Source organism: Scaptodrosophila lebanonensis, unplaced genomic scaffold, assembly GCF_003285725.1.
Source record: "Scaptodrosophila lebanonensis strain 11010-0011.00,11010-0021.00 unplaced genomic scaffold, SlebRS2 tig00000001-arrow-pilon, whole genome shotgun sequence".
Classification (NCBI taxonomy): domain Eukaryota; kingdom Metazoa; phylum Arthropoda; class Insecta; order Diptera; family Drosophilidae; genus Scaptodrosophila; species Scaptodrosophila lebanonensis.
Window position 1 is genome coordinate 29,754,840 of NW_022060529.1, and position 24,206 is coordinate 29,779,045.

Sequence of the window (24,206 nt, forward strand, 5' to 3'; positions counted from 1 at the left end):
ACGAATAGTGGATTTCAAACGACTTACCTCGCTTTGTTCGCTGGCAAACTCAGACACTTCTTCTTCTGATATTTCAGATATTTCGCTTTCTGAGTTCTTGCGTTTCTGTGCAGCAGCGATACGTCCGCGTCCACGGCGACTTGATACGGCTGCAACAGGCGGCCGCCCCCGCTTTGGTGGTGCAATGCGCTTACGTTTCGGTTTCTGAGAAGGTAAGACAGTCGAAGAGAAATTTTTTAGAATCATCTAAATCGGTCATTCTAAGAAAAATTATTAACAAAAATAAGAAAGGAATACTACAGCGGCCTCAACTCTTAAATACCCTGTACTCGCTCCAACAAAACAGAAAAAAAAAATTTTTTAATTTTTACAAAGTAATTTTAAAAAATTAATTTAAAATAATTAACTAATGTTTATGTACAGTTGTGGGCAGAGCTTGGACAGAGATTTATGGTTAAACCTCTTAGAAATCTACCTAATCACTAACAGGTTGTAAAACCCAAATTTGAATTTTAAAATTCGAAGAATAACGGGAGTTATGGAAAATCGCAACTCGTCCTTTCTCAGAATTAGGGGAATTCTGGATACCAAGTTTGGTTATTCTAGCTCTTATACTTTCTGAGATCCTTACGTTCATACAGGCGGACGGACATACAGACAGGCGGACATGGCTATATCAAATCGGTTGGTCACCCTGATCAAGATATACTTTAAGGGGTCTGCCATGCCTCTTTCTGTGTTACAAACACTCGCACAAAAATAGTATACCCGTTCACCTGCACCCCTTGCCGATATCGATATGATAAGAAAAAATGTGAAATTAAATTGACATGGCCCTATCTAATGAGTGTATGACGAGAAGTGATCGTTGAGAGTCTATCTGAAGAAGTTGCCACCGGCGCACAGACGCAATTATGTATTTCATTTTGTACCGTTTTATAAGTATCTACATATAAGTAGAAATATATGGATTTAGTTGTGTTAAATTAGTAAAAACACGAAAATTAACCTGTGTTTATTTGTGGTGCTCGAACTTTGATGGTATGGTATGGGCCTTTAGAGCCGGGTATTACAACTTACAATTGTAAAACTATACACCTAAAACAGGTAATAACATGGTCCTTCGATGCCTTAACTGACTGGCTCGAGGTAATAACGTGGTCTTTCGACCATCTGCATCAAAAATATTTTGTATATCCTATGTAAATATTATTAAATTAGTAAAACACTTAAACACTACTTAAAACACTAGCATTTTCACAAAGAATCCAAAACAACCGCACAATAGAGATGCCCCTTTGGCCCAAATGAACATTACATTTTTTGAATATCACATTTTGCTGAGTCTTGTTTTGTGAGTCAAACGAAACTCAAAGATAAAATATAGATTTCATGTAATTCTTGTTTCAAATAAGTACCACATGACTGTGTATTAATTAAACAAACTGGGCGAAATTTGTGTGTCGGCGATTGGGCAAGTCTGTTTGTTAGGGAAAATGTTAATGGTCATAAGCTGCCATTTGAATACAATACGAACCAGGGAATCAAAATGTATGTACATTTTTGTAATTTCTGAATTAAATTTCAAATGCTAGTTTTTGCAAATCGTCGATTTTACCTCTTTTGGTATTCGAACTCACGTAAAGGGTGTATAATTGCCATATACAAAGTAATTGCGTCTATGTGAGTGTATGTATGTATATGCTCGTATATTCGTGTCTGTGTAAACATGTTGGCAGTCAACCAAACAGCAACATCAACAACAGCCGCGGGCAGCGCTTGAGCAGCGCTGCAGCAGCAAATATATTTATGGCTATAACTTCTTGTTAAATCGGTCTATCATAGTGGAACTTGGTATACGGACACATAATAACTAACTGAAGGCATTTGTACATAAAATGTACAAGAGTATATTAGGTTTGCGGGAGCTGAAAAATGTAACTATATATATTCTTGATCAGCATGACGAGACGAGTCGATCTAGCCCTGTCTGTCTGTCCGTCTGTCCGTATGAACACCTGAATCTCAGAGACTATAAGAGGTAGAGACACCAAATGGCACAAAGATGCGTTATATGTGTACGCTGTGCAAGTTTGTTTTATTTTTTTGATTTTCCCCACACTTCCCCCCTATGGGGGTTTTTCCGATTTTCCATTCGTATAATCGCCTATATCTCGGTGACTATAAGACCTACGAACACCATATTTTAGTCCCAGATGCCTTATGTGAATACGCAGAAAATGTGCATTTTGGAATTTCCCTCCCTCCCCCCTCTCCCATGCAAATCGCGATTTTCTCTAACTCCCGTAATTCTTGGAATTTCGAACTAAAATTTTGCTAATACCAGTTAGTAACAGTTAGTAAATATGTGTCGGTAGGCCAAGTTTCATCATGATAGACCGATTTAACAAGAAGTTCTTGCCATAAATATATTTGCTGCGACAGCGCTGCCCAAGCGCTGCCCGCGGCTGTTGTTGATGCTGGTGCTTTGGTTGACTGCGAACATGCTTACACAGACACGAATAGACGCGCTTAAACATACATACACTCACATAGACGCAATTGCTTTGTATACATATGTGCAATTATACACCCTTTACGTGAGTTCGAATACCAAAAGAGGTAAAATCGATCAAAAAAAATTTTTTTTTTAATTCTCTTACTTTTTTTAATTTTTATAAATATTCTAAGCATATGTACAGAGTATTTCAAAGTCGGGACACCCGACATTAGCTTTTTTACTTGTTTTCTATTTAACATGGTACGTTACAGATTTTAAACACAATTAGTCAGTCAAATGTACTCGTCGACAGTCGGCTGTTGCTGAAAGCTAAGTGCGTTAGAGGATTTTCCCAAAATAAGTCAGTTGTTGCTGACAGCTGGCTTGGAGGTTCGAAAAAGTGAAATCTTTCGAAGTGCTGTAGCACTGACGTATTTTTTGGGAGTTTTCAAAAACAACTATATCCGAAACCACAAGAGTTTTCTGTCGCATCCCTGTATATAATTGATATTCTAAAAGAAAGATTTGGTGATCGAATCATATTATACGACATTTGATAGAACAAGGTCAAAATTTTCCAGCTGTAAAAGACTTGGAGAAAATAATCAAATCTATATATATAAAACAGTTTGTCCTGACTGACTGACTGACTGACTGAATGATTGGTGATCAACGCACAGCCCAAACGGTAAAGGCTAAGTTGAAAGTTGAAGTTGAAATTTGGACTCAAGTATCCTTTCATAGTCTAGGTCCCCACTAAGAAAAATTATTAACAAAAATAAGAAAGGAATACTACAGCGGCCTCAACTCTTAAATACCCTGTACTCGCTCCAACAAAACAGAAAAAAAAAATTTTTTAATTTTTACAAAGTAATTTTAAAAAATTAATTTAAAATAATTAACTAATGTTTATGTACAGTTGTGGGCAGAGCTTGGACAGAGATTTATGGTTAAACCTCTTCGAAATCTACCTAATCACTAACAGGTTGTAAAACCCAAATTTGAATTTTAAAATTCGAAGAATAACGGGAGTTATGGAAAATCGCAACTCGTCCTTTCTCAGAATTAGGGGAATTCTGGATACCAAGTTTGGTTATTCTAGCTCTTATACTTTCTGAGATCCTTACGTTCATACAGGCGGACGGACATACAGACAGGCGGACATGGCTATATCAAATCGGTTGGTCACCCTGATCAAGATATACTTTAAGGGGTCTGCCATGCCTCTTTCTGTGTTACAAACACTCGCACAAAAATAGTATACCCGTTCACCTGCACCCCTTGCCGATATCGATATGATAAGAAAAAATGTGAAATTAAATTGACATGGCCCTATCTAATGAGTGTATGACGAGAAGTGATCGTTGAGAGTCTATCTGAAGAAGTTGCCACCGGCGCACAGACGCAATTATGTATTTCATTTTGTACCGTTTTATAAGTATCTACATATAAGTAGAAATATATGGATTTAGTTGTGTTAAATTAGTAAAAACACGAAAATTAACCTGTGTTTATTTGTGGTGCTCGAACTTTGATGGTATGGTATGGGCCTTTAGAGCCGGGTATTACAACTTACAATTGTAAAACTATACACCTAAAACAGGTAATAACATGGTCCTTCGATGCCTTAACTGACTGGCTCGAGGTAATAACGTGGTCTTTCGACCATCTGCATCAAAAATATTTTGTATATCCTATGTAAATATTATTAAATTAGTAAAACACTTAAACACTACTTAAAACACTAGCATTTTCACAAAGAATCCAAAACAACCGCACAATAGAGATGCCCCTTTGGCCCAAATGAACATTACATTTTTTGAATATCACATTTTGCTGAGTCTTGTTTTGTGAGTCAAACGAAACTCAAAGATAAAATATAGATTTCATGTAATTCTTGTTTCAAATAAGTACCACATGACTGTGTATTAATTAAACAAACTGGGCGAAATTTGTGTGTCGGCGATTGGGCAAGTCTGTTTGTTAGGGACTGACTGACTGACTGAATGATTGGTGATCAACGCACAGCCCAAACGGTAAAGGCTAGGAAGCTGAAATTTGGACTCAAGTATCCTTTCATAGTCTAGGTCCCCACTAAGAAGGGATTTTGGAAAACTCGAGCTCCAAAGGGGGAAAACAGGCTCCAACGTTTGTATGAAAAATCTACAGTTTTCATCTGATTAACTTTAAACTTAGTTTGTATACTCCAATTCCAATTCCAAGAAAAACTGTTTACTTGGTTTTTTCATATTTTTTTTGGGGCCTAAAATATGGGAGTTTTCCTGTAAAAAAAATGTTGGGGCACAAAAGCAAACCGCGTCAACAGCCCACAGCCCACACGGTAAAAGCTAGGATGCTGAAATTTGGGCTCAAGTATCCTATCATGGTGTAGATGAGCACTAAGAAGGGATTTTGGAAAATTCGAGCTCCAAAGGGGGGAAAATTAGCTCCAAAGTTTGTTTGAAAAATCCGCATTTTTCAACCAATCGACTTAAAACTTAGTTTCTAAAATCAATTAAAGGATACAAACAAAACTGCATACTTAGATTTTCGAAATTTGTGTTGGAGCTTGAATTATTGGGGTTTTCTTGGGGCACAAAAGGAAACCGCGTCAACAGCCCACAGCCCAAACGGTAAAAGCTAGGATGCTGAAATTTGGGCTCAAGTATCCTATTATGGTGTAGATGCGCACTAAGAAGGGATTTTGGAAAATTCGAGCTCCAAAGGGGGGAAAACGAGCTCCAAAGTTTGTTTGAAAAATCCGCATTTTTCAACCGATCGACTTAAAACTTAGTTTCTAAAATCAATTAAAGGATACAAACAAAACTGCATACTCGGATTTTCGATTTGTGTTGGAGCTTGAATTATTGGGGTTTTAATATTTATTCACTATTTCAAATGAAAAGTTTTTGTTATAAATTTAGTCCGATCGATTTAAAATTTGGATAATGTAATCTACGTAACTAAATCTACAACTTTGCATTCAAGGATTTTCAAAATATGCATTTTACAAAAGCAGGCAGAACAAACAATACAAAATATCAAACAGTTGGGGACAACTAAGTATACATATACACACATACAAACAGCTGTTCGTGTAGTTGCGTGCAAACGATTGAAATAGCCAAAGCAACATGTGAGACACTAATGTGTGAATGTCCATACATATGTGCACATCTATGTATGTACATATGTATCTACATATGTATGTATGTACATTCGTCTTGCACTGACAGAGCAAGAAATGTTAATTAATTGAAAATTATATAATATAACATTTTTAAAAGTAATTTTTTCTTTGTTTAGTGCATTTGGCATTAGTGTTTTCATTAATAACTTTATGCAGCAACAACAAATATCAAATAGTTGGGGACATCACATACACACACTCACACACAACAAGCAACAGTTCGTGTCTATGTGTGCGGTAAAGAGAAACATATGTACATATGTACATATGTATGTATGCCTGTGTATGAATATAGCATGTATGTACAATCGAACACAGTTGTTTGATTGTAAAAAAAAATAATGCTCTAAAAACAACAACAACTGCAAGTCATTGGCTCGCTCTTCTTCTTTCGTTTTGACCATTAACTGTTAATTGCAAAGACAAAACGCCAAAAGTTTACAGTTACCGTCGCTAGGCAACGACTGCGTAAGCGATAGTAAAGCAGAAACCGAATAACGGAGCTACGCATATTCTGCTTCGCATTGCGGGCAGATGTATGTATGTATATGATTTGTTCTTATTGATGTCAATAAATAATTAGATTTTGTTATTTAAATATTCTGCTTATTGCATTCAAACTTCGATATTTTGATGGTATCGGTGCCAGTGCTTTTTGATCGTGGCTCATCGCTGCACGGCATTGACACGAGTGCCGTGTTTCATATTCCGAGTTTGTGCGTGGCCGTATTGACTCAATATGGCACGAAAAGACTCAAATGTGAATTTAAATTTGGACTCAAGCATCGTTTCATAGTATCCATCATAGTGTAGGAGCACACTAAGAAAGGCTTTTGGAAAATTCTAGCTCCAAAGGGGGGAAAACGAGCTTTAAAAAATATTAGTTATAGTGGTCATGTTCGTTTAACGAAATAGTTTGTCAAGAACTAAAATGTAACGGACTACTGAACAATTTTTTGTCAAGAACAGAAAATGTTCATTTAAATACCTTAAATGCCTTCCTACTGGTAACCTTTAAGGTGAAAACATATGGGTAGGTTATGCACACACAAAATAAATACAATTGGAAACATATTGAGCCGGGTTAAGACGGGCAATACCTGCTAGTTAATTATATGATCTAGTTACCAATTTAATTCACAAATTATTGTCATTGTCACACTTTCACTAAAGAAAAGACAAAGATCCGAAAATAATAATTTTTCATAAGTGGCTTGGTGAAAAGGCCAAAGCTGCTCAAGCTTTAGGATTTGGTCAAGCAAAGTGGAAAGACTCAACTTGACGATTGCTAGTCAGCCAATTCAACCTAAACAAGACAAAGTTTGTAGTTTCTGTAATATGAAGAATCATTATGTATCACTATGCGAAAAATTTAAAAACTTAGATATTGTCAAACGTTGGCAACATATTTCTCAAAATTATTTATGTATCGTTTGTTTGGGCAATCATTATTCAATGAGAGATTGTAAACGCAAAAAAACTTGTAGAATTAATAATTGTACCTACACTCATAACACCCTTTTGCACAAAGACAAACGACAACACTTGGCAAATCAAAGTCTCGTCTCACATGAGAATTTAATTGATCAATCAGGCAATAGAGAAAAAATTTAATATCAATGATGTCAGGTTGTCAAGTCAGGTTTTACTTAAAATAAGTCCCGTAACTCTCACGGGCCCATAGAAGGCAGATGACATAGACGCACTGTTAGACGAAGCTTATACAGTTACTTTAATTCATCACCAGTTAGTCAATGAATTAGAGTTGGAGGGACCGACCAAACATTTCAAAATACAATGGACAAATAATGAGGTTTATGAGCAGGACGATTCGAAGCGTCCGCATCAAGGGAAAAAATTCAAAAATATTTAATGTAAGCAACGTTAAAGCTGTGACGGGTTTAAATTTGCCAAAACAAACTATAAAAATAGAGGACTTGACTGACAATTGGGCATTTAATAAAAGGGTTTACTGATTTCGCGTATCATTATTGGCACAGGATAATTGGTCATTGATTGTTGCACGCAAGGTGAAACATAAATCTTACACAGGTCCAGTCAATACTAAGACACTATTGGGTTGGGTGATACATGGAAATATTTCATATAAATAATTACCAAGACGAAGAAGAACAAAAAGATGATATGAGCATTTTACATGACCATGTGAAATCACATGAGCTGACATATCCAAAAGATAATCCTATTTCTTTGGATGGTAAAAGGTGCTTAGATAAAAAATACATTGAAAAGAAAAGACTGGTGCGTTAGAATCTGCTATCTTTATGGATTGTCCAGTGACAATTTCTTAACATTTCATCGATTGAAAGTGAAGTTATTGCGTTTTAAGTGTCAGTATGTTTGTGTTATCGGTGCAAAAATGAGCTTCGAACAAAGAGCCAACATTAAATTTGGTTTTAAAATTGGTAAAACTTTTACCGAAACGTTTCAACTGATAGAACAAGTTTATGGCGATGATTGCCTATCCCGTAGCAGAGCGCATGAGTGGTTTCAACGTTTTCAAAGTGGTCGTGAGGACATAAATGACGATCAACATGTGGGCCAATCAAAATTCGTGATCACCGAAAATTCTATCGAAACTGTGCGTGAATTCATCAAAAATCAGCCAAAATCATCATTGAAATTGTGGAAATGGAATTGAACATCTCCAAAACATCGATTTATCGCATTTTGACCGAACATTTCGGCTTACGAAAGGTGTGTGCACGGTTTGTTCCGCACAAATTGACTGACAACCAAAAATTGCTCTCGTCGATCGACGCTTGTGACCGATTATTTGACCAAAAATCACATTTTAACCATTAACCACTCTCCGTATTCACCTGATATGGCACCGTGCGATTTCTACCATTTCGGAAAAATGCATTTGCCTATGAAAGGAAAGTGTTATGCAGACGTAGAGGCCATTCAAAAGGCCTGCACCGGCATACTGGCGGCCACACCGGCCAACGAGCTAAAACACTCGTTCGACAAGCTTTTGGATCGTGCAAAAAGCTGTATTGAGGAGACTATTTTGAATAAAATAAATTGATTTTGCCGAAAAAACAATTTGTTCAGTTTTTTTTAAGTCCTGTTTACTTTGGAATACACCTTGTAGAACCCTTCTTTTGGAACGAAATAAAAGTGGAGCTCACGATATTATTAGTGCGGTCCAGCTAATTAATGACGTGACATATTTACATATACAAGCAGGTTTTGAAATGTGTAATTCCAATTCGAGTGAAGTTTTAAAAGAGATACCTGGTACTCATACCACTCAAGTGAATAAACCAGTCTTCTAACTTTTAGCATTTCATGAATCTTTCCGTAACTTTCGTTCACAAAGATGACACACTGCATGACATTGAAAAGTTCAATCATTTAATACATGTTTGGCTGGTGACACTTCAGGCATGTGCTGTGCCTTCCAAGTTACGGGAAAAAAGTGTACAATAATCACTGCCCTATATTTTATGATAACATATCGACACTTCTCAATCTGCAAACGATTTCCCAGCCATATGCGTCAGCCTGATCAACACAGTGGCAGCCACCTATGACTCACTTCTGCCAATTGGTGACGACAAGAGAATCGCTAATGCCATCTTAATTTATTTAGTCACTAGCAGGTCTTGCCCGTGTTTGCTGGGCTAAGTAAAATGTGCTTATAATTATACAAGTAAGTTTATTTACTATATGATATTCTTCTTTCGACGCTCTCTAAAGTTAATTAAAGAGCTCATTTTCCAAATAGCAAATATAGTACAATAAGTACTATGTATGGTTATACGTACATACATACATATGTACATAACTTCGTTACGCACCGGGCGGACTGCCAGTCCTGACTTAACTGTGTGCTTCCTCAGCACGTTGTACGCACGGTCGAGTTATCCCCGAAAAGTCCGATGCGGGACATTTGATTTTGATTTATAAATCGGGACGTCCCGCCAAAATTGGAGCGTTCGGCAACGCTGATATGTACATACATTTAAATTTTTCATGCAGGCATATACATACATACATATATACAGACATAGAATTATGTATTAAATTTTTTAATTCAACACTAATTTGTGTCTTCAATTCCAAACATGATTGTTGTGAATGTAAAAGGTGTGTTTCTGCTTTTGTAAATCTCATGAATACACTAACAAAATAGGCTTAACAGTAAATGACTCAACAGTGCTCGATGGTCCAATGTATACATACATACATACATACATACATATGTATGTACATGTGCATGGATGTTTCTATTTACTTTTTCAACCGTACGTAGAGAACCGCACACATAGACACGAACTGTTGCTTGTTCTGTGTGTGAGTGTGTGTATATATGTCCCCAACTATTTGATATTTGCGTTATTTGTAATTTGTTGTTTCTGCATAAAGTTACTAATGAAAACCATAATGCCAAATGTACTAAACAACAACAAAATTACTTTTAAAAATGTTAAATAATTTTTAATTAATTAACATTTCTTGCTCTGTCAGTGCAAGACGAATGAACATACATACATACATATATGTGTACATGTACATAGATGTGTACATATGTATGTGTGTACATTCACACATTAGTGCCTCAGATTTTGCTTTGGCTATTTCAATCAATTGCATGCAACTACACGAACAGCTGCTTGTATGTGTGTGTGTATACCTAGTTGTCCCCAACTGTTTGAAATTTTGTATTGTTTGTTCTGCCTGCATTTGAAAAATGCATATTTTGAAAATCCTTGAAGCAAAGTTATAGATTTAGTTACGAATATTACAGTCCCCAAATTTGGAATCGATCGGAAAACATGTATAACACAAACTTTTCATTTGAAAAGGTAAATAAATATTAAAACCTCAATAATTCAAGCTCCACCACAAATTTCGACAGTTTTGTTTGTATTCTTTTAGATTATAAAAATCAGATTTAAGGTTGATTGGTGCAGAAATGCAGAATTTTCAAACAAACTTTGGAGCTCGTTTTCCCCCCTTTGGAGCTTAAATTTTCCAAAATCCTCCTTCTTAGTGGGCACCTTCACTATGATAGGATACTTAGCCCCAAATTTCAGCTTTCTAACTCTTACCGCTTGGGCTCTTACCGCCCTGTTGACGCGGTTTCCTCTTGTGCCCCAAAAAAGCCCCAATAATTCAGTCTTTGATTTATTGATTTTAGAAACCAAGTTTTAAGTCTATCGGTTGAAAAATGAGGATTTTTCAAACAAACTTTGGAGCTCGTTTTCCCCCCTTTGGAGCTTGAATTATCCAAAATCCCTTCTTAGTGGGCACCTTCACTATGATAGAATCCTTGAGCCCAAATTTCAGCTTCATAGCTCTTGCCGTTTGGGCTGTGGACTGTTGACGCTGTTTTCTTTTGTGCCCCATTTTTTTTTACAGGAAAACTCCCATATTTCAGTCCCCAAAAAAATTTTAAAAAAAGTATACAGTTTTTCTTTGAATTTTTCTGAGAGTATACAAACTAAGTTTGAAGTTAATCAAAATTGTAGATTTTTCATACAAACGTTGGAGCCTGACTCCCCCCCTTTTGGAACTCGAATTTTCCAAAATCCTACACTATTAAAAGATACTTGAGTCCAAAGTTCAGCTTCCTAGCTTTTACCGTCGGAAGAGCAGCTCGACTACACAAAGCTTCCGCTCTGGCAAGGGTGTGAGGCTACTCTCAACAGACGCTAACAGCATATTTTTGCTGAAGAAGCTATAAAAGCTCAAGCGAAAGGCAGGCAGTCGAATAATAATACTCAGACTCAAAAATGCTAGAAGAGTAAATCATTTGTTCATTGCAGTGAAAAATGAGCATAATAACCTTTGTCAATTTTGCAATTCAGCCGACCATTCGATTGGCGTTTGCCAGGCGTATATGGCCTTGTCAGTGTAACAAAGGTCTGACTTCTCCAAAGATGCGTCTTTGCACATATACTGTCTTTGACGAGACCACACAGTAGCCAGATGTTAGGCAAATAACTGTAGCGTGTGTCAACGTTCTCATCACAGACTGCTAGCAAACATCTTGTGCTACCACCATCCTCTTACCCACCACATTTTCAAGATAGCTCTTCCACTTCGCATGCAATGCATTCGACTGCTTCGGTCAGTGTCGTTCTTGCAACACCAGTCATGAGTGTTTAAACAAATAGCGGCGATTTCGATTTAGCAAATGCGTTGTAAGATTCTGGGTCGCAAGTCCTCTTTGGATCTAGCTCAAAAGCTACAGATCAAACGAAAGGATACGTGTATGATCTTGCGCGGCATTGGAAACACGAAAGTGAGTTCCAAGAAAAAAATACATAGTGTGGTGAAGTGTCGCGTCAATTGTACTGAGTTTTCCGCAGATTTTTGGATCTTAGGATCGATTTGTGGTTATCATCCCGATTAAGCGGTGAGCACCAGCTGGTGGAGGGCCCCCAAAAAATATACAATTGGCCGATCCCCAATCCCATAAACCGCAACAAATTGACATGCTAATTGGAGCAGTGTCATTCTTTTACTTACTATCGATAGGCCAAATAAAGCATGGCACTGAGTCTCCCACTGTTCAAAAAACTCTTCTATGTCCTTAGGATTATACGAATGGAAAATCGGGAAAACCCCTATAGGGGGAAAGTGGGGTGAAAATAAAAAAAATTAAACAAACTTGTACAGCGTACACACATAAGCCATCTTTGAGCAAAGTTTGGTGTCTCTGGCTGTTATAGTCTCTGAGATCCCTGCTTTGCTGGGACTAAAATTTGGTATCCCTAGGTCTTATAGTCTCCGAGATATAGGCGATTATACAAATGGAGAATCGGGAAAACCGCATAGGGGGGAAGTGGGGGGAGAATCAAAAAACTAAAACAAACTTGCACAGTGTACACACATAAGGCATCTTTGTGCAAAGTTTGGTGTCTTTACCGCTTATAGTCTCTGAGATCCAGGTGTTCATACGGACAGACAGACAGACAGGGCTAGATCGACTCGTCTCGTCATGCTACTCAAGAATATATATACTTTGTGGGGCCTGTCACGCCTCCTTCTGCCTGTTAAATTTTCAGCTCCCGCAAACCTAATACTCTCTTGTACATTTTATGTACAGAGTATAATCAACTCATGTTTCCGGTATATAGTATTAGGAGTGCTTATAAACCAACTTTGACCAATATGTTTACGAAATCCAAGCGTTAATCCAGATAAACAGACAGGCGGACATGATGACTTTATCGATTCGTCTTTTTTATTCGTCTCGTCATGTTAACTAAGATGTATTTATAATTTATGGGGTCAGAGATGCCAAATTTGGTCAATATGGCTCAGCGTTTTCCGAAATCAAAGCGGTCATTCAGACGGACGGACAGTTCGAATTCTCTCGTCATGCTGATTATATATTCTTTATGGGGCCGAAGATGCTTAATTTTGCCTGTTAGATTCTATGCACAAGCCTTATATTAGGTAAAATTATATTTATTTAGATGGCGAAACTTACATCACTTTCTGCATCAGAAAGCTCCGATTCGTCTACATCTTCAGAATCTGAGTTTTTTCTACTTTTACGAGCCAAGCGACCGCTACCACTACGAACGGAGTGTCTGAGACCACTAGCACCTCCCTGTCCAGCGTCTGAGTCCGAATTTGCGGAAGGATTGTACTGCAAAAAATTATGTGACAACCATGAGTATGGCACTCAGTCAAGGGTAAACATTAAAATATTTACATCAGATCCTGATTCGGAATCATCGTGACGTCTTCTTTTGGGTACCGCTACTTTGTGATCGCTCTCTTCAGAACTTGAGAAGTCCACATAGGCAGACATTTCTTAAACCCCAAAAAAATTAAATATTTAACATATGTATAGCCATAAGTAATAATAACGACCACCAGAAGCACTTACTTTTCCCAGCTGTGGAACGCCGAGGACGGCCACTAAAGTTCCGGGAAGAATTTCGACAGGCCCCCCCACTGCTAATCTTAGATTTACGCTCAAATTCATCTTCGTCTTCCGACTCCTCCTCAAGTTCTTCTTGATCTTCTTCCACATCACAAAGCGACTCATCTGGCTCCATGAGAAATTTAATGATACGGGCCGCAATAGCTTCCTTGCTACCTCTCCGGTCAAGAACCAATATTTCGCAAATACTACGCAATCCTTTGTTGTCTATTTTTTTTATAGCTTCCAATTTCTTTCTGTATTCTCCTGAGTCATTCGAAAATTCGAAACCAGCAAACGAACGCAGATTTTTTTTCACAACGTTGTTTTTGCCTTGTGCACCAAAGCAAAGCTAAAAAGAGATATGAAAAAAAAAAACATGAATAATTTATTATGTATGTGTATGTTTATGTCTCATGTGCCTGTGCAAAGCAGTGGACACTGCGGACACTGCTTGGTCATATTTACATATATAGCTATAACTTCCTGTTGAATAGGCCTACCTTTATGAATCTTGATAAGAACGGGCTTAAATACCCTGTACCTTCTCACACAAAACAATATTTATACTCTGTACCTAAAAGGTATAAGAGTATATTAGGTTTACGGGATGTGAAAAATGTAACAGTCAGAATGAGGCGTGGCATAGCCCACAAAGTATATACATATATTCTTGATCAGCATGACAAGACGAGTCGATCTAGCACTATCTGTCCGTCTGTCTTTATGAACACCTGAATATCAGACACTATAACAGATAGACATCAAATATTACATATAGATGCCGTATGTGCGTTTTTAGACTCAAATTTGGCAAGAACACCTAATTCTGCTTTTACACGGTTTGAAAATTAAAAATTGTATGTATGGTTGTATATGTATGGATCATTGTTTTTCTAAACGGTTAGGTGTACATTCATTATGCTTAATGTGTCTGTATGTGAAGTTTCATCGTGATAAGCCGATTTTAAAGAAAGTTATATCCATAAATGTGATCTCTTCCCAAGCTCTGCGCGTGCTCACACTCGGATACGCATAGACATAGGTAGCTTAGTAAAATTTTTATTTGTTCAAAATTTTTTTTTTGTATTTGTATGTTTTGTGCATACAAATTTTGTCCATTTGCTTTGTGATGTTTTGTCATACATTTGTTTTTTATCAGCTCTTAATCTGTAGTACCGTTAAAATTAAGAAGAATACCAAGTCACGCGTTTCATAGAAAATTGATAATTGTGCAATTCCTTTTACATTTTAACTTTAAAAGAAAATTGATTTGTCCAGCAGGCTTCTTAAAAGCCGTATCGTTGTGTTGCGAACTTAAAATAAATAATAACTTAAAATGCCCCGCGAAAACGAGCTAAGCACAAAAAAAAACAAGTAAAAAAGCTAAAGTCGGGTGTCCCGACTTTGAAATACTCTGTACATATGTTTACAATAATTATAGAAAATAAAAAAAAAAATAAATAAAAAAAAAATTGGATCGATTTTACCTCTCTCGGTATTCGAACTCACGTAAAGGGTGTATAATTGCACATTTACATAGCAATTGCGTCTGTGTGAGTGTATGTATGCCTATGCGAATCTATTCGTGTCTGTGTAAGCATTTTCGCAGTCAACCAAACAGCAACATCAACAACAGCCGCGGGCAGCGCTTGAGCAGCGCTGCAGCAGCAAATATATTTATGGCTATAACTTCTTGGTAAATCGGTCTATCATAGTGAAACTTGGCATACGGACACATAATTACTAACTGGGGGTATTTGCAAAATTTTAGTTCGAAATTCCAAGAATTACGGGAGTTAGAGAAAATTGCATTTGCGGGGGAGAGGGGGGAGGGAGGGAAATTCCAAAATATACATTTTCTGCGTATTCACACAAGGCATCTTGGACTAAAATTTGGTGTGCCTAGGTCTTATAGTCTCCGAGATATAGGCGATTATACGAATGGAAAATCGGGAAAACCCCCATAGGGGGGAAGTGGGGGGGAAAATCAAAAAAATAAAACAAACTCGTATAGAATACACACATAACGCATCTTCGTGCAAAATTTGGTGTCTCTATCTCTTATAGTCTCTGAGATCCAGGTGTTCATACGGACGGACAGACGGACAGACAGACAGACAGACTCGTCTTGTCACGCTGATCAATAATATATATACTTTGTGGGGTCTGCTACGCCTCCTTCTGCCTGTTACATTTTTCAGCTCCCGCAAACCTAATATACTCTTGTACATTTCATGTACAGAGTATAAAAAATCAGAAATATGGCTTTAATGGATTGTAACATTAAAGTCTGCGTTATTGCTAAAGAAATAACCAGCATCGGCATGCCGACTCAAACTTTTTAAAATTTCTGCAAAAATGTGCTCAAAACCACTGGAATGGAGCTATTCCCATAGTTGGGGACTGTACTAAAAGGCATCTTCGAGCTTTGGTAGCCACCAAAGTGATGAGCTGCGCCCAATCAGGGCAGAATTAAAGTTTCCAATAATTGGGCTATAATTGCAACAAATTTGCAGAAAGCAAATGGGTCTCCAATATGACGCCAAGGTGCATAAACCAAAGCTATTGTATCGACATTAAATGGCCCGTCTTGCATTTTACAAAAATACAATTTTTGGGACTGGGAATTCAAAATGATTAACTTCAGTGATAAGAAATGTTTAATTTAGATGGCCAAGATAGAAACCAAAAATATTGGCGCGATCCAAGCAATCCCCAACAGATTTGCAACACTTTCAATCATGGTGGAGGCTTACTCATGGTATGGGCGGCTTTTAGCTCCTTTGAGAAGTTACCAATATGCTTTAGAACTACTTGTACTATATACCATATCCAGAAGACTTTCATGGAAAGAATTGGAAATTTGGTTAATCCATGTGCTAACGGTTGCAATTGTTCAAAAAACTATAGGGAAACGCTATATCCTACTAAAACCATAAAAATTGTATTCAAAATGTAAATAATAATTAAAATTTGAATTTCTTTTCATTTGCACAAATAACAACTTTCATTGAAAAATTTATTTACATTAATTTATTATTGATCAAGTAATCAAATACTAAATATATTTCTTAATTATTAACGTATGTTACCTAGCACTGCTTGGTTATCTCTATATATATAACACAGTTTGTCCTGACTGATTGGACGCTAGGACGCTGAAATTCGGACACAAGATCCCTCTCACAGTAAAAGCGAGCACTAAGAAGGGGTTTTGGGAAATTCGAACTCCAAAGGGGGGAAAACGAACTACAACGTTTGTATGAAAAATCTACAATTTTAATCCGATTAACGTCAAACTTAGCTTGTATACTCTCATAAAGAATATGCTATTTTTCCTGGGGCCAGAATTATAGGGATTTTCCCGTGGAAAAATCGGGACACGAAAAGCTATGTGCAATCAACGCCCAGCCAAACGGTAAAAGCTAGGAAGCTGAAATTTGGACTCAAGTATCCTTTCATAATATCCAACATAGTGTAGGTGCGCACTAAGAAAGGCTTTTGGAAAGGCGAGCTCCAAACGAGCTTAAAAAAATATTAGTTACAAGAAAAAAATGTAATGGACTAACTGAACATTTTTTTATCAAGAACAGAAAATATTAATTAAAATACCTTAAAAGCTTTTCTTAAAAACCAAAGATAGGGGATTGCTTTCCTACTGGTAACTAATAAGATGAAAACAAATGGGTAGGTCATGCACACACAAAATAAATACAATTTGGAACATTATATTGAGTCGGGTACAGACGGGCAATATCGCTAGTATATACATATATGGCTGTAACTTCCTGTTAAGTCGGCATATCATTATGTAACTTGGCATACGGACTCATAATCAGTAACTGTAGGTATTTTCCGAATTTTAAAGAAATCCAAGAAATACAGGAGTTATGGACAATCACTGATTGTAGGGGAGAGGGAGAGGTTCACGAACCAATCAGGAAATCCCTCATAGGGGGGAAAATTAAAAAAATAAAACATGAAAGGAATGCTAAAGTCGATCAGGCTCAACTCTTTCATACCTTGTAGCTCCCACCAGAAAGGAAAAAATGAAGGAACAAATTTTTTAATTAATTTTATAAAATTAATTTAAATAAATTATTTAATTAAATTAAGTACAAATTATTCAATACATATATACAAAAGTGGATTCATGTTCATGTACAGTTTCAACAGCATACATTTACATTAGAATCGTGTCTCTCAACAAAAACAACAGCTGCGGGCAGAGTTACAAGCAGATTATGGGGAAAACACGAATAGGAGAATCTGGATACCAAGTTTGGTTATTCTAGCTCTTATACTTTCTTAAATCCTTGCGTTCGAACAGACGGACATGGCTATATCAACTCGTCCTGTCATCCTGGTCAAGAATATATATAGTTTATGGGGTCTTCCATGCCTTCGCACAAAACTACTATACCCTTTTTCCCTTTGGGTACAGGGTATAACAAACTTGCACAGCGTACATACATAAAATTTTGTGTCTCTAGCTCCTATAGCCACCTCCAGGTGTGCATACGCACAGACAGGCAGGCAGATAGACAGACAGACAGGGCTACATCTACTCGTCTTGTCATGATGATCAAGAATATATATACTTTGTGGGGTCTGCCACGCCTCCTTCTGCCTGTTACATTTTTCAGTTCGCGCAAATCTAATATTACTCTTGCACATTTCATGTACAGGGTAAAAAAAACAAGTGAGAACGCTACAGTCGAGTAAGCCCGACAGTGAAATACCCTGTACCCAGGTAAGCTTCCGACACTGAGGTATATGCGCTCATAGCAGAAGCAAAAAGAAGAAGAAGAGCGAACTTGTTGCTGCAGTTTTGGGGGGTTGTACTGGCGAGAATTTGTTAGGCTAATAACTTTTCTTAGAATTGACCGAATTGGATCAAATTTTAAACAGTAGATAATTATATATAAATTATGTGTGCAAAGTTTGGTTTAGGTAGCATTTGAAATGTGGTCGCTATTGACGAAATTCTGTAGCGGGGGAAGGGGGAGAAAATTCCAAAAAATAAAATAAAATCGTCCCTTCTCGGACCTAGGAGAATCTGGATACCAACTTTGGTTCCAGCTTTTATAGTTTTTGAGATCCTTGCGTCCATCCAGACGGATAGACGGACGGACATGTCTAGATCGATTTCTCTCGTCATGCTGATTCAGAATATATATACTTTATGGGGTCGGAGATGCTTCCTTCTGAATGTTACATACTTTGCACAAACCTAATATACCCGTTTTTCCCTACGGGTATAACAAGAAAGGAATGCAAAAGTCGAGCAGGCTCAACTTTTAAATACCCTGTACCTCCCACCAAAAGAAAAATGAAAAAAAATGTTGAATTAATTTTAAAAAAAAGTATATTAATTAAATTAAATACAGTTTCAAAAGCATACATTTACATCAGAATCGTGTCTCTGCGTGTTTATATGCGTGTATGTATGCAGTACAAAGTTGAACCAAAGCAGCAACAACAACAGCTGCTGGCAGCGCATGGGCAGCGATTTTATTTATGGCTATAACTTTCTTCACAATTGACCAATTATGATGAAACTTAACATTCGGACACATAATTACTAACTGGATGTATATTTGAGTTCAAAATTCCAAGAATTACAGGAGTTATGAAAAACACGAACCGCGGGGGAGTGGGGGGGGGGGGTGGGGTGTATCAGATCTGGATACCAAGTTTGGGTATCCTTGCTCTTGTACTTGCTGAGATCCCTGCGTTCATACAGGCGGACATGGCTATATCGACTCGGCTTGTCATCCTGATCAATAATATATATACTTTGTGGGGTCTGCCACGCCTCCTTCTGTATGTTACATACATTCGCACAAAACTAGTATAGCCTTTCACCCTTTGGGTACAGGCTATAATAAAAGTAAAAATCTAACATGCAAGAGTTTCTAATAAACTTATAAAAACAAGTTGCACAAATATCAATTTTACTGAGGTACAAAATTTGGTTCCTGTATTGCTGTATTTGCTGATCAAGAATATATGTGGGGTCTGCCACGCCTCCTGATGCCTGTTGTAATTTTCACTTTCCATAAAACTAATATACTTTTGTACCTTTCAGGTACATAGTATTAGAACATAGTGGTCCGATTCGGCCATAATTAGCAGCGGGGTATACATACATATTATTACATTACAAAGATGTACTACAAAGATGTACTACTATAAAAATGGTAATATACATAAATTGTAATTGTGCAATGCTTAAACTTACCACATGAAGTGTTTGCAGTCCATCAACACGAGTCTTGTTAATGTTATCATTAATACGATCAATTTCAGCGAGAGCGACAACATTTTCGTCATCCTCTCCAACTTCATTGTTCTTATCCATAACAGCATTCTCGTAATCATCCACTTCTGTATCGGATTTGTCTAGTTTGCCGTTTTTTGTTTTTGGCTCAGACTTTTTAAGCGACTTGTCGGTACCTGCGATCTCTGGATTGCAAAGAGATACATCTGTAGAATCATTTAATTTTTTGGCACCACTCTCTGGTGATTTCCGTTTATCGGTAGAGTCACTTTCCATGTGGCTTTTTACTTCTTTATCATTATCTTTATCCGGGTGTACCTTTGCTTCTTTCGCAGAGTTTTTAATAGGTTGAGGCGTTTCGTTACCCTTTTCACACTCTTCAATGATATCTGAAACCATAAAGAGGTTTCATGATTCTTAAGATTAGAGGTTTATACTGTTTAAAGGAAATCAATACTAAATAAAACAGTTTTACTATGGCTTTAATGTTGAAATAAACAAAAAGCTACAATGCGCCGGGCCCAACTCATAAATACCCTGAGAGTGGGTACACTCTATATGTATCTATGCGAGTCGGTGTGTGCGTTACACAGTCAAAATAAAAACTCATAAATACCCTGAGAGTGGGTACACTCTATATGTATCTATGCGAGTCGGTGTGTGCGTTACACAGTCAAAATAAAAATTGACCCATAAAAGAATGTACATATTTGCTAAATTTAGGTTCTGGAAAATTGTTTATAGTGGAAGAGCGGACGTTGCATCAGAGGGAAAAACACAAACTTATCCATTCTTGCAGTTGAGAGAATCTGAATACCAAAATTGGTTATTTAAGCCCTTATACTTTTTGAGATCCTGATCAAGAATATATATCCTTTGAGGTACATTCGTACCCTTGGTACCAATTAAATAATGTCAATAATGTTCTCTTCATTTTTTCTAAGCTTAATTAATTTGATCTCTGTCGACAGCCTTTACTTGTCGACTTATTATAACAAATAAATGAAGAGTCAATAATTAGGAAAAATAATTGCGGAACAATCAAAGAAGGAGCAGCCAAAAAGACTGAGCTAATACCTCAGTAAAATCGATATACATATGTATGTGCAAAATTGTTTCTTTGATATTACCTTTATTTTAATAGATTTTTTAATGTTTTGTGTATACAAGTTTTTTCTCTTTTACTTTGTGTTGCTTCCTCATACATTCGTTTCTTACCAGCTCCTAATCTCAAGTGCCTTTAGCATTTAAAGGAATCCCGGGTCATGCGTTTCAAAGCAAATTAATAAATGTGCATTTTATCCTTTTATATTTTAAGTGTATCTTCAGAAAAATAATTGAAATTAAAAAAAAAATAAATAAACTCGACCTTGCTCGGACTTAGAAGAATCTGGATGCCAACTTTGGTTATTATAGCTTTTATAGTTTCTGAGATCCTTGCGTTCATCCAGACGGACAGACGGACCGACATGTCTAGATCGATTTCTCTCGTCATGCTGATTCTGAATATATATACTTTATGGGGTCGGAGATGCTTCCTTCTGCATGTCACATACTTTGCACAAACCTAATATACCCTTTTTACCCTACGGGTACAGGGTATAATAAATAACAAGAAAGGAATGCTAAAGTCGAGCCGGCTCAACTCGTTAATACCCTGTACCACCACACAAAAAAGAAATTAAATTAATTTTATTAATTAACTAAATTAAATATAAAATATTCCATACATGCATACATACATTTACATATGTATATTTACATCAGAATCGTGTCTATGCGTGATTGTGTACTTGTACATATGTAAGTGTGCATTACATAATTATGTCAAAGCAGCAACAAATACAGTTGCGGACAGAGCTTGGGCTTGGTTATATTGCTATAACTTTCTTTCTAATCAACCTATCATAATATAACTTTGGATATGGATATATAATCACTAACTGGATGTGAATACCAAATTTTATAATTCCAAGAATAACGGGAGTTATAGAAAATCGCGAATAGCAGGGAAGTGGGGGTGAATCGGGAAAAATGAACAAACTTGCCCTTTCTCGGGCGTAGGAGAATCTGGATACCAAGTTTGGTTATTCTAGCTCTTATACTTTCTGAGATCCTTGCGTTCATACAGACAGACGGACATGGCTATATCGACTCGGCTTGTCATCTTAATATACTTGTATACACTTTGTGGGGTCTGCCACGCCTTCTTTTTTCTGTTACATAAATTCACACAAAACTAGTATACCCTTTCATCCTTTGGGTACAGGGTATAACAAAACACCTTCGAATAGGAAAAAGTTATTAGATGAAAGCAATAGTACCAGTATAAGCGCAATGCTAAACTTAGGCAGACCGCGGAATGACACTTTCAGAAATGTTGACAATAAAATTCTAAGTTATGAAGAAACATTAATTATCCAATTATACTAGCACACCCCCAAAATATAAATAATCGTCATCAGTATGACGACATAGTCTGTCCGTCTGTCCGCCAGGATCTTAGGGAGTATAAGAGCCAGATTAACCGAACTTGTATCCAGATTCTCCTACGCCCGCAGTACAAAGATGAGAAAAAGCACCAACAACTGCAACAGCTGTTGGCAGGGTCTGCCCAAGCTCTGCTAATATTTATTTAAGATTAACCGAACTTGTATCCAGATTCTCCTACGCCCGCAGTACAAAGATGAGAAAAAGCACCAACAACTGCAACAGCTGTTGGCAGGGTCTGCCCAAGCTCTGCTAATATTTATTTAAGACCAACATTCTCTGGAAACTTGGATGATTTTTGAGACACAGTAAGTGTTTGTGAGTTAACGCCAATTGTTGCGTTATTATTTATTAATCATACTCTGTACATGAAATGTACAAGAGTACAACAGTGGACAAAAGTATTTTGACAACACATTGCAAAATATAAAACAGCTTATTTCTGCAAACTTAGAATAGTAACGGTATCCATTCAATTTTTAACAGAGAGAAGATATTAAAAGCTTTAAGAGAAAAAAAGATCGCGCTGATAACGTAACAAATTTTTTTTCTATGATTATCTGCGTAGTATATTGTGATTTTTTGGCTGGACAAAAGTATTTTCATTTATTCATTTTCAAGGAGTCGCTTGCCGTACAAAACACGGGCTCTAATTTTTGAAGTTATTTTTACTATTTTTATTAATAATAATCACTGTTTGATCGAATTTTATGTTAAATTATAGGCAAAACACGTTAAATAAGTGAATTAATTAGAAGTGAAATGGTCATTAAGTATAAAGCAAATATTTCTGTAGAATACCTTAGCAAATAATAGAACATACCTAGACAATCAATTTATTACAAATTAACAAAAAGAAGAAGCATTATTCCTTCAAAAATAAGCTCAGATCGGGAAGACCAAGCAAAACAAAGCCTATAGAAGGCCGCATAATATTGAGGAAACTTAAGGAAAATGTGATGAATACACCAAAAGCAGTGTCGAGTGAGCTCAAGAAGCACCATAAAATATCAATAAGTAGAAAAACTATCCAAATACGGCTAAGGGAGGCCGATTTTTTGCATACTTGTATATAGCTCGTCCAATTCCTTTAATTTCAACAAAAAATAATCTAAAAAGGTTAATATTCGCCAAATTCCAATAAACAATTCGCAATCGTTTCAATGAAAGCTCTTTTGAATATCATGGATCGAAGAAAAAAATTTATTGCACGTTGCCAAAGAATATTTGTCAAGAAATTAGGCCCAGGGGCGAATGGGGATTACATGGTGGAGGATTGGTTATGTTCTTGGGGTGCATGTGCTTCAATGGCTTGAGCGATTTGATACCAAATGATGTAACAATGAACAAGGACAAATATTTACGTGTCCTGAATGAACACGCATTCATTTTCGATGACCAGCTCATTGAACAATCATTTATGTTGCTGCAGGAGAACACTCCATGCCACAAGGCCCATATGAAAACTGCATGTTTGAGGAATGTCGAAGGCAATAGATTAAATTGGCTACCCAAAAGGACCGATCTTAATATAATAGAGATTGTATGGGCTTATATAAAAAGAAAACGAAGTTCAAACTTATGAAAGACGTGCGAGGAAACGACTGCGAAAGTTCAAGGACTTCAGCACAATATTTTATTAGAAACATTAAAAAATTTCGTACAATCAATTCCTGTATGCTTACAAAAGGTCATTGATAAGAAAGGAGGGTTTAATTTTTAATAATACTTTGTTATTTTTTCCTCATTTAGTTAACCAACATTGAAATGTCAAAATACTTTTGTCCACCAACAGTTATACAAGATGGACTTTAGTTTCGAAACTGTA

The 24,206-nt window shown here is 36.7% G+C and overlaps 1 protein-coding gene across 2 annotated transcripts in view; it reads right to left on the bottom strand.

Moving 5' to 3' along the window:
- The window catches only part of LOC115624967 (protein DEK), a 44,596-nt gene that overhangs the window by 17,018 nt on the left and 3,372 nt on the right, over nt 1–24,206 (bottom strand). For both annotated transcript variants that reach the window (XM_030519829.1, XM_030519820.1), the window contains exons 3-7: nt 19,850–20,277; nt 13,567–13,954; nt 13,390–13,490; nt 13,162–13,323; nt 28–204 (exon numbers count right to left, since the gene is read on the bottom strand). In XM_030519829.1, the coding sequence (XP_030375689.1) occupies nt 28–204; nt 13,162–13,323; nt 13,390–13,490; nt 13,567–13,954; nt 19,850–20,277 (1,256 nt within the window). The remainder of the gene's footprint in view (nt 1–27; nt 205–13,161; nt 13,324–13,389; nt 13,491–13,566; nt 13,955–19,849; nt 20,278–24,206) is intronic.